We start from the raw sequence: 12,414 nt of genomic DNA, 5'->3' as shown, positions 1-12,414 counted from the left end.
GTATCTTTTAATGGGTCTCTGTGATACTTTGTAACATGCTTGAGCAGCATCACACTTATGACGTTTAGAATGCTGTCTAGGGTTTTAATCTATAAACATGGCTCTTGTTTCTTGCTTTGTGTGCAACATTTTGGGTCAGGGAGCATCCTCAAGGTTTTGGTTTGTATCTTTTAATGGGTCTCTGTGATACTTGTGAGATATTATTGAGTTTTACAGTGCTGACAAAGGTTTGGTATAGAATTGCATGTTATGACCATAGAGTTTTTGAGTGTCATGTACAGTGGTAGGTAAAGTTTTTGTCTTTTTATGGTGCTGTTACCATTACCATTTTTTTAATTTACTTTTATATCATTTCATGTAATGCAATCTTTCAGATCGAGGGTTGTCTGGTCCTTTTTTTTTTCCCATTGACTTGTGTATTGTGAGGAATTTTGGAGTCTTTGTGAGACCTATGCTCAGGCTAGGGTATTTTTTCTTTTCAGGTTTCAAATTAGCTTCCTCCTCTTCATCATTTTTGGAAGGAGAATTTGGGGAGCTGTGCAAGCATTTAATATCAACCAGTTATGAGTGTACAAAGAAGGCAACTGGTCCTAGAGCAGCTGCAGAAGACGTGCCATCTTTCAAGGGTTTTCCTCCCATGCTGAAAAAACCAAGATGGTGGTGGAGAGTTCTGGCTTGCATTCCATACCTTATGCCTCTCAGTGAAACGTGGATGTATGCTGAGACTGCATACAGTTTACATTCGTTCCTTGAAGACTACGAATTTTCCACTTATCCGTTTTTAACCTTCATCGGGAAACTTCCTTCATGGTTTCTGCTTGCGTATTTCTTTGGTGCTTACCTTGGGATCGTCCGCAACAACCGCTGGCCACACTTTTTCAGGTTTCATGTTGTCACAGGAATGCTACTTGAGATCCTTGTCCAAGTTATTGGGACAGTCAATGATTGGGTCCCACCATCGCTGTACTGGGGGAAGTTTGGGGCACACTATTGGTTGGCTCTCTCATTTGCGTTCTTTTTCATAGTGATAGAGTGTTTAAGATGTGCACTGAATGGCATGTATGCTGATGTGCCTTTCTTGTCTGATGCATCTTATATGCAAATCCCCTATGACACTTGAGAAGGTTTAGTCTGCCAAAGGAACCCAAATGCTGGTGGTGGGAGAAGAAAACTGTGGTCAGAAGCGAAGGATATATTTCTCCCATGAGCAGCAATTATCCTTCACATGAGTTAATAATGTAGAATTTTGGTGGTACATGGAGATTTATTCAGCTTTGTAGGTAAGTTCTCAAAACAAATTACGGTCTGGCATTATTTGACAAGAGAAAGTACAGGTGTGGTTGAAACAGAACTAATACTGGGGGATACTTTTTCGATAATTTATTGAAAGTATTTTGGTCCTTGCTTCTTGTGACTTTGTATCTTGGTGGTTTCAAGATGGCTGACCTTCTTTTCAGAGCTTCATTGAAAGAGATACGTGGATAAATGAATGAAGTTGATTGAGAGAGAGAGAGAGAGAGAGAGAGAGAGAGAGAGAGAGAGGACATGCGTGTGTTTGCCATTGAGATCATTAATGATGAGAGGCAAAACAACGATTTGTAGGATGGTGGAACTATCATATGAAAGGGAGCTCCTTTGCTAAGGCTGCAAGTAAACTGTGTGTCAAGAGCAATAGGGAATATATGAGAAGCTCATTTAGTGAGTTGTGGGCAGTTGTAGCCCTCAAATTTGGGGTCCTAATATTGGATTTGAAAGGAAAGAAAGGATTGACTAATCTTTTGCTCATATCTGTGTTTTCTCTTGAAGTATCAGAGGTTAGGTCTACCTACAGTTCACTACCTACAGTTCAGCTTCTGTCACCTTCTTCTGGTGGCTGCTTGCTATTAGGGCTGCTGGGCTGCACCCAGAGAGCATGCACATGCTCATGGTGAAGAAATAAGTTGGTGCCCCACACAGTCCTCAGCCCTAGGAGCAGTTGTTTGGTTATTTGAAGCTATCAAGAGTTGATTTTTTTCCCGTCGTTTTGTGGAAGAGCAGCTTTGTCCTCAATTTTGCTTGACACATGCTGACACCATCACACTAGAAGTTGCAAGCAAAGACCATTGCTTGGAGACCACATTGTGCAGAGGTTTGTTGCAGCTTCTACGTTTATGGCTTTGCTCATTAGCTTTACGTGTGGACCCTTATATGTCGGAGGCCTAATTTCATATCATGTTATTGGGAGGTCTCATTATATATCATGTCTTTGGGAGGCCACTAGTGACACGATTGTACCATTGGACTGATCTCTCAGGCTATTACATTTGGAATTTCCAATTCAATATATGAAAACCATCTAAAATAATCATGGTGCATACAGTGTCTGTTGCATAAATTGAATCACAAGGCATGCATGCTAGTTAGAAATGAAAGAATGAAAGGCACAGAGTACACTAGTGACACGATTGTACCATGGGATTGATCTCCCAGGCTCACATTTGGAGTTCCTTATTCAACATCATATGAAAACCATCCAAACTAATCATGGTGCATACAGAATGCCTCTTGCATAAATCGAATCACAAGGCATGCATGCTTGTTAGAAATGAATGAACGATTAGGTCACGAGTCCCCTTCAGGGTATCTTAGATATTCTTGTGAGCAGTAGTAGCTTTCTTACAATGGTAGTGTGAAAGCATACCCAAATACCAGTTGGACCTATGCAAAAGGAGCTGAGAAGCCCATCTAGGTGGTATTTAGAAGATTTCTATGGTATGTTTGAGTGCCCCATGATACTTTTGGCCACATTTAATAGAATGATGTCTTAGGCACCATGGACGGCCCCCGAATTAATAATTCAACAGATCGAAAGGCTCTTTTCTTGTTCTTTCTCACACCTAGGGCAGCCTCCCCATACCACTCATCTTAGTGGTGGGCTAGGACATGTTTTTGCCTTCTGAACCCACTTTTTAAATCTAGGCTAGGCATGTTGGCCTTCTGAACCCACTTTTTAGTATGGGTTAGGTTGGTTTGCACACCTCATACCCATGCGTCAACGAGTGCTTTAAGCGCATGGCAGAGACAAAGATCCATGGGCTGTTAGCTTGTATGCACCTAGGGCGGCATCTATCTTAGCAGTGCGCAGGGATTCTAGTTCACCATCCATAAGACCTATAACCTAGGTTTACACCTCATCCCCTCACATCAAAGAATGAATTGAGTGTTGTTTTTTTTGTTTTTTGTTTTTTGTTTTGGGTGGAACCGTCGTTTAATGTGACTACCCTGTGAATAGTTTGTGCGTGCATGTGTGTGTGTTTGGGGGGAGAGAGAGAGAGAGAGAGATGAATGCTCATTAGCGCCATATATGACAGTTCAAAGCATAGATTAAGGATTTCTACAATTACAAAACAAGGAGGAGAGAAAAAGGGAACCTTGATAGAGAGAGACATAGTAGGTGGAAAGGACTCTCTTGGTTGGTTAATCTCTTCTCTTTGGCCCCAGTAAAGCATCTCCCTTTGTTTCCTTCTTAGTCAATGGTTGGAAGTCTATTATGTGAACAACCACTTGGAAGGGTTTCACAAAGGTTGCAGGGAATTCACCTACTAGCAAATCCAATATGGTGGTCCCAGTTATTAATTTCCTCTCTGGCTCTCATTGATCCTGATTGCCAGGAGGCTTAACAATGAAGGGATAGTTCACCTGAGTGGCATGTGAAATGGCCTTGTGCTTGGTTGGATGGACGAATTGTAGGTTGCTATGATGTTTGACCTAGCCAAGTAAAACATAGTGTTCATAAATGACATTATAGCTAGAATGGAGAAAGTGCGGTACTGTAGTGTGAATGTTCAGACATGGTAAAAAGATTGGACTTGGTTGGGTAAAATGTTTAGACCCCAGAAATAGGCATCTGTAAAGTTGTGATGATTAGTTTATGTGTAAATTTGGTTCACACAAATAAAGAGTGGAATCTAAAGTAGCCTTGAGAGACCTTGTGTAGAAGGTGGGAAGATATGTGGGGAATGCCTATTCTTGAGAAAGCCCAAACCTTTTTGTGGAAGAAGGTAATGATGGGAGCCTCCCTATTGGCCACCAAAAATGTAGAAGAGGAATATCTCTTCCAAAGAATGATGTAGATGCAAATCTATGAAGGATGACTCTTGGCATTTGTTTTGGGGCTACCCTGCACTTTAGGGCCATGTGGACTAGTTTGGGCATGTGGGCAATGGAGATTCTAGGGGCAAGAATTACATGATCTCACTCACTGTTTGGTAAATCTCTTTGTAGATCCTATAGAGGAAAGTAACATAATGCCGGGAATGATTACATTGTGTATATATGTGTGCGTGCACGTGTGTGTATAATTATTCCTAGCATTTAAATAGGGAAGTCTAATTCATGGCTGGATCATTTTTAAGTTTTGGTCATCCCAATGTGAACATTAGTCACATGTATAAAAGTCAAATTTTGATAATAAGAAATTTACATTTAGCTAGCCTGGTGTGAACACTAGTCACTTGCATAATTCAATTTTGACAATAAGCAATACACAATCATTCCCAAGTAGTAGAACACTTGTGAGCTCTTCTCTCCTCTACTCTTGCTTACTTGTATGTTATTAACTCTTACTTGCTTGATGGATGCATGCTAGATAGGTTTGATTGTAGGTTTTTCTCTTCCATTAGATCTTTTGTAAGAGAGGACCATTATGAAGGTTACCTCTTCTTGCCTCCAATAGCCCTAGAGCATAGAGAGCTCTTTCTTTTCACCCCAGTAGCCATGGAGCATTCTGTGACAACAGAGTGAAACAACAGACGAGCTAGCGTACCTCCATTAGGGAGAGCTTTCTTCTAGGCATAGAGAGCTCTTTCTTTTCACCCCAATAGCAATGGAGCATTCTATGACAACAATAGAGTGAAACAACAAACGAGCTAGTGTACCTACATTAGGGAGTTGCATCACGGCTTGAAGGCAAAGACCCCATGATATTTGATTTGGCAAGGATAAGGTAGGCTCTTGACTTGAACATATTTGGTGCCGCCAAGATGGGACCAGTATAGGGCTTAGCTCTCGGTGTCAATTAGGAAGTCATACTCACAAAAGCAAACAGTTTTGGAGCTTTGTATGTGTTAGTTTGTAGTTTTATATTTGGGTTTGAAGCTTGTTTACATTCTTTTTTGCATATCTTTGAAGGGGTAACCTTGGTTTCTTGGTCTTTTGCATGAATTTGAAGTCCACAAGGCTTTTATCTTGTTGCATTAAGCCAGGGAATAGCTTAGAATTTATGATTATTTGGAGCGGAAAACACAAGCTTTGATCTCCATTAGGTGTGGATTAGAGTGAAAAGTTCATTTTTGTTTATGCATTCCATATTTTTTCCTGCATTGTTGGAATTGGTAGCTTAGAAGCATGCCTCATCAAGTCCAAAAAATCTCAAAAAACTTGGCCAAACCATCTCTCAGGTTGGGAGACAAATGCTCGAATGGTGACCAAACTTTGTAATTGCATATTGTAGATCTGGCCTTCTCTCTTACAAAGTTTGGTCACCATCTGAGCATATTTAGATGGAACATGCATGCCAAAACCCAATTTTGAGAGGGCTCTCTAAGGCCAAGACACATTAAAAAGTAGGCCCTTGGCTCACACATTCCAACCAAATGTGCTAGGACTTTGGAAGTGTGTACATGTGGACCCCGCCTTCACATGTTTAGTCACTAATGGAGTACATTTAGATAAAATATGCCCCAATTTCGAGGGGTTCTCTAAGGCCAAGACAAATTAAAAAGTAGACCCATGGCCTGTACATTTCAACCAAATGTGCTCGGATGGTGACCAAACTTTATAAGTGTGTACATGTGGATGCCACCCTCATTCTCTTGCAAAGTTTGGTAACCATCTGAGCACATTTGGTTTGAATGTTGGTGAGGGTCCCAATTTCGAAGGAGCTCTCTAAGGCTAAGACATATTAAAAAGTAAGTCCCTCGTCCCAGCATTCTAACCAAATGATGTGCTCGGATGGTGACCAAACATTCTAAGGGTTCTCCCTCGGTTCTTCCAAAACCGAACCCAAAAAAACTTCCCTCGCCCAGGAGACATAGGAGATTCCTCCAGGATTTTTTTATTCTAACGTAGTCAAGAGCCTTAAGTAACCAAACTGATCTGACCGAACCCGTAAGTCACATGGTCAGATAAAGGAAAAGACTTGCACTTGGATCATAGAGTCCAACGCTTTTTTCCTCATCAAGAGGCACAGCCGTTGATTCTTTTCCATAGAACAAGGGTTATCCGGGATTTACTTCAACTATCGTAACATAACAGAATTGAGTCTCATTTTAGGGATCCATTAGTATATCCTAACCCCATCCAATCCCATGGGTTAGCCAACCGCCCAACCACTGGAGTGATAGGATCCATTTAGAAATTTGGTTGTGTTTCCTATGTACCACCAGGGAAAAGAGTTCCCAGACCCCCTAGCCGGCGCTTCAAGCAAACTTCAAGATAGTCACACCACTTACACACCCAATATGAAATTGCCTGTTTCACAGATTCAGCTGTCTTTAAAACAATCTTTTAATGAAACCATAGTATCACTGATCATAATCCTCCAAAATATCCAGCTTGTATTCTAATTTTCAATCATTCCTTCATCGGTGTACCTATGGCATCATTGACAACCAGAACGCTCACGACCTGTTCACTGAGGGGCCTTTTCAATAGTTCCTAGCTCATAGTACCCGGCAATATAATCACATAAGAAAATTCAAACGGACTCTCCATTAAAGATCAGCAAGATCAACCAACAGATCCATATAAAAGAGCCATGGACTCATCCATTGAGGACCAGCAAGGACAATCAACCAGATCCATGCCCGAGTTCAGAAAACAACTCTAACACCTTGTTCCATTTTTCTTTCTCGACACACGCGTGGGTATCTTCGGCGACCCAGAGCAGCCCGAGCACCGTATGGTCAGCACCCTCTAGGTTCCTTTTCGCAGGTCACCTAGCGCTTCACTCATAGGCCGCTTTCTTGGTCCCTCATCCACCATACCGGAAGCTCACCATTTAAATCGAATCGAGGCTGGTCAAGACCTCGGCCAACCCTGCTACGCGAGACGTCCTCCATTGACTCTCCGTCAGCTATTGCAACTTTATCACTTAGGTCTCCACGACCTCATTCACAAGATGGTCAAAATGCTTCCCCAGCATTCTTGACATAAAATATTCATTAAAAAACAGGTCATAAATACAATTTCTAACGAACTCTCACTATCTTTCCACATTGTTCCACATCATTTCTCGTTATTCCACATTCTTCTACACCAGTTCACATTACTTATTCCACATCCAGTCATATGTATTTCCATCGTCTTCATCCATTATCATCCAATCATATCATATTACATCTCATCACATCTATCCACATCACATCACATTCATCCACATCACATCTCATCACATCCAATTACATCTATTCAGATCATCATCACATCACGTCACATCCATCCTCATCACATCTCATCTATTCACATCTACCCATATCCACATCACATCACATCACATCCATTCACATCACATCACATCTCATCCATTCACATCTACCCCGATCCACATCACATCTCATCCATTCACATCTATCTAGATCCACATTCATCCACCTTACATCTCATCCATCCATTCACATTACATCACATCCATTCAGATATCATCATATCGCATTCACATCCATTCACATCTCATCGCATCCATTGACATCTCATCACACCCATTCACATTCATCACACCCATTCATATCCATCACATTCATTGCATCCTCATTACATCACATACATTCCATCCACATCTAACCATATCACATCACATTCATTCCATCCATATCACATCACATTTATTCCATCTATATCACATCACATTTATTCCATCCACATTACATAACATCCACATCACATCTCATTCATTCCATCTACATTACATCACATCCATATCTCATCACATCCATTCACATCTCATCACATTCATCCACATCCATCCATTCATTCACATTCACATCTATCCACATCCATCCATTCATTCACATGTATATCTATCCACATCCATCCATTCATTCACATTCACATCTATCCACATCCATCAATTCATTCACATGCTCATCTATCACTTCACATCTCATTCTCATCCATTTACATCACATCACCCCCATTCACATATCATCACATCTCATTCACATCCATTTACATCACATCACATCCTTTCACATATCATCACATCTTATTCACATCTCATCACATTCACATCCACATCTATTTACTTCACACCACATCTCATCACATTCAGATCCACATCCATTTACATCACATCTCATTACATTCACATCCACATCCATTTACATCACATCACATCTCATCCACATCTCATCACATCCACTCACATCTCCTCACATCATATTCACATCTTATCACAATCACATCCACATCCATTTACATCACATCACATCTCATCCACATCACATTCACATCTACATCCATTTACATCACATCACATCTCATCCACATCTCATCACATCTACTCACATCGCATTCACATCTTATCACATCGCATTCCCATCTTATCACATCGCATTCCCATCTTATCACATCGCATTCCCATCTCCTCTTATCACATCGCATTCCCATCTTATTACATCGCATTTACATCTCCTCTTATCACATTCACATCTCATCTAATCACATCGCATCCATTTACATCCCGTCACATTTATTTACATTCATTCGGCTCTACATCACATCTTATCACATCCACTTTTAGTACTCTTTTCTACTTTCGATAATATCGATGGGACTTTTCTAAGTTTCTGCCAATTGCTTGGCCTAGTTAAAGGTACTTTTTCTCTATGGATATTCTCAAATTTCTCAAGTGAAATATATTCAATATTCTTCTTTTGAGTAAAAGATTCATGGGATTTACAAAAATCAATTCTACCCATATTTTCCAATAAAATTAATAATGCTCAAAATTTCACTTTTGATAAATACTCATAATTTGAATTATGCTAAAAACTACTCTTTTACCATTTAATTACTTGGATCTCAATTATCATGGGAATTCCTCTTTTTGCATAAAAATAAATTTACCGAAAATTCCTCTTTTACCGTTTAATTACTTGGATCTCAACTATCATGGAAATTTCTCTTTTTGCATAAAAATAAATTTACCAAAATTTACTCTTTTCTCATAATCAATTAATTATGCATAATTACAAAAAAATTATTTCTCATGATGAATATGATGAAAATCATTCTTTTTACATAGGATGTCCAATCCTAGAATATGGTAGGAAGTCCTCTTTTAGCATTATGCATAAAAATAAGGTATGTATTATTTTTTGAAAATTTTGCCATAGCTTTGCTGCTATTACTGATAATTCTTAAATTTTTCTAAAGAATAAAAATTTGTAATGGAAATATGATAGTAGTTCCTCTTTTATGCTTAAAATCAGATTTTGAATTTAAATCATAATTTTAAGCATAATCATAAAGTTAATTATGATTATCCCACTAATTTAAGCTAATTCCATTATTTCTCTTTTCCCAAATTGATAGGATAATCTATTTCTCATTTAGAATCAATCGAAGTAGTTTTGAACTACTTATAAATCCAAAATCAGTTGGATCTTAAGGTGAAAGAGTTTTTCCTCCTACTATACGAGATGAGGACATCTCGCGTTTTTTAAGTGGGGTAGGATGTAAGATTCCTCCCTCCAACTTTTGAGGTGTAAAGGTGTAAGAACCTCTCCTTCTGTTAAAATTATTCCCCTCTCTGAAATAGGAGAAAGATCTTATTTTACCCTATTTTGGCCTAGAGAGAGAAAATATCTAGAGAGAGATAATCCAAAATTTAGATATCTTTGGATACAAAAATCCTCGTGTCTAAATTGGATTCCCCTGAAACAAAAGTTCAAAATGAACTTTCCAATGTGCATTAGGAATTAATTGAAAAGGGTAAAAGGGACCTTAGCCTAAGGGTCTATATTTTCAGAAATTTTTGGATTATGGTCCAATTAAGGTTCCAATGGGCCAATTGGATTAATCCAACTGTTGGGATGAGATAAATCCAAAGAATAAAGCAAAATACCCAAAAATGAGTAAATCCTCACATAAGATGAAGAGTTGACTGAGTACAAGGTTTATTAGTAGTTAAAAATTATGAGATATTACTAAAAAATGAGATATTTTGGAATAATGATGCATTTTTGACACCTTGGTAAGGAGAGGGGGTCTCTTGAGGTAGTTTCCTTTTTCACATGTGTGGAAGGGTTTTTAATTCAAAAAAATTGTGACATTTTTATCTCTCCTCTCTCCTGGATCAAACCAAATCAAAAAGGGAGCCAAACTTGTCTAAATCTTGTCCAAATTGAGTCAAACTGAACCTGGAAAATTCTAGAACCCAGTTGGACTTGGTTAGTGGCCTCCCTCACCTATAAATAGACCCTTCGTCTTTTGTATAAAAATATTAGAGCTATATCATGCCAATATTATATTAAAATAATCATATTTTCTATTATCCCTTAAATTTTGCTCTCTCTCTCTCTCTCTCTCTCTTGGGAGCTTGGAGCTCTCTCTCTCTCCCTACAACAACTCTTGGAGTTTCTCTTCTCCTCTTGGTAGACCAATTGACTGGTCGGAGCTTCATTGCAATTAGAGAATCAAGCCAAACTTGGAGGTAAAATCAAATTTTATGGTTTTTTTCAATTTATCTCAACGACTTTCTTCTTTTCAACCCCTCTCAAGCTTGAGAGGCTTTCTAAATAATTGTTTTAATTCAAATCAAGCTTTCCCTTAAAGTCTTAATGCTTAATTAATAGAAAGTTAATCTTTATACTTATTTGTAATGCTTTCTTCAAGTAAATCTCTCTCTCTAAAAGAATAGCCATATTTATGGCTAAATCCTTTGAAAAAGGATGCTTCTCAATGATAGTCTCTTAACTCAAAGCTAAACTCTAGGCTTGATAAGCTAGAGATTAAGAAAATGATATTTTTATGATTTTGTGTTAACAAAATAATGGTTATTTCTTTTAGATTATTTATAAGTAGTTCAAAACTACTTTGATTGATTCTAAATGAGAAATAGATTATCCTATCAATTTGAAAAAAGAGAAATAATAGAATTAGCTTAAATTAGTGAGATAATCATAATTAAGTTTATGATTATGCTTAAAATTATGATTTAAATTCAAAATCTGATTTTAAGCATAAAAGAGGAACTACTATCATATTTCCATTACAAGTTTTTATTCTTTAGAAAAATTTAAGAATTATCAGTAATAGCAGCAGCGAAGCTATGGTAAAATTTTTAGAAAATTATGCATATCTTATTTTTATGCATAATGCTAAAAGAGGACTTCCTACCATATTCTAGGATTGGACATCCTATGTAAAAAGAATGATTTTCATCATATTCATGAGAAATAATTTTTTTTGTAATTATGCATAATTAATTAATTATGAGAAAAGAGTAAATTTTGGTAAATTTAATTTTATTCAAAAATAGGAATTTCTATGATAATTGAGATCCAAGTAATTAAACAGTAAAAGAGGAATTTATGGTAAATTTATTTTTATGCAAAAAGAGGAATTCCCATGATAATTGAGATCCAAGTAATTAAATGGTAAAAGAGTAATTTTTGGTAAATTTTTTTTAATGCAAAAAGAGAAATTTCCATGATATTTGATATCCAAGTAATTAAATGGTAAAAGAGTAATTTTTGGCATAATTCAAATTATGAGTATTTATCAAAAGTGAAATTTTGAGCATTATTAATTTTATTAAAAAATATGGGTAGAATTGATTTTTGCAAATCCCATGAATCTTTTACTTAAAAGAAGAATATTGAATATATTTCACTTGAGAAATTTGAGAAAGAATATGAAAATATCCATCGAGAAAAAGTACCTTTAACTAGGCCAAGCAATTGGCAGAAACTTAGAAAAGTCCCAACGGTATCGAAAGTAGAAAACAATACTAAAAGTGGATGTGATAAGATGTGATGTAGAGTCGAATGAATGTAAATAAATGTGACGGGATGTAAATGGATATACGATGTGATTAGATGAGATATGAATGCGATGTGAGAAGATGTGAATGCGATGTGAGAAGATGTGAATGCGATGTGAGTAGATGTGGATGAGATGTGATGTGATGTAAATGGATGTGGATGTGAATGTGATGTGAGGAGATGTGAAAGGATGTGATGAGATGCGATGTGATGTAAATGGATGTGGATGTGAATGTGAATGTGATAAGATGTGAATGTGATGCGAGGAGATGTGAGTGGATGTGATGAGATGTGGATGAGATGTGATGTGATGTAAATGGATGTGGATGTGAATGTGATGTGGATGTGAATGTGATGAGATGTGATGTGAAGTAAATAGATATGGATG

General features: G+C 37.6%; 1 protein-coding gene across 1 annotated transcript in view; it reads left to right on the top strand.

Moving 5' to 3' along the window:
- The window catches only part of LOC147638035 (protein TIC 20-I, chloroplastic-like), a 2,578-nt gene extending 1,178 nt beyond the window's left edge, over window positions 1-1,400 (top strand). The window contains exon 2 of the mRNA XM_086797714.1: window positions 483-1,400. Coding sequence (XP_086653840.1) covers window positions 483-1,120 — 638 coding nt within the window. The 3' untranslated portion in view covers window positions 1,121-1,400. The remainder of the gene's footprint in view (window positions 1-482) is intronic.
- Window positions 1,401-12,414: the final 11,014 nt, after the last annotated feature.

Source organism: Cibotium barometz, chromosome 5 (genome assembly GCF_041138505.1).
Source record: "Cibotium barometz isolate CiBa-2024 chromosome 5, ASM4113850v1, whole genome shotgun sequence".
NCBI classification, from domain to species: Eukaryota; Viridiplantae; Streptophyta; class Polypodiopsida; order Cyatheales; family Cibotiaceae; genus Cibotium; species Cibotium barometz.
Note: the sequence above shows the minus strand (reverse complement) of the source record. Positions and strands in the feature narration are given on the sequence as shown.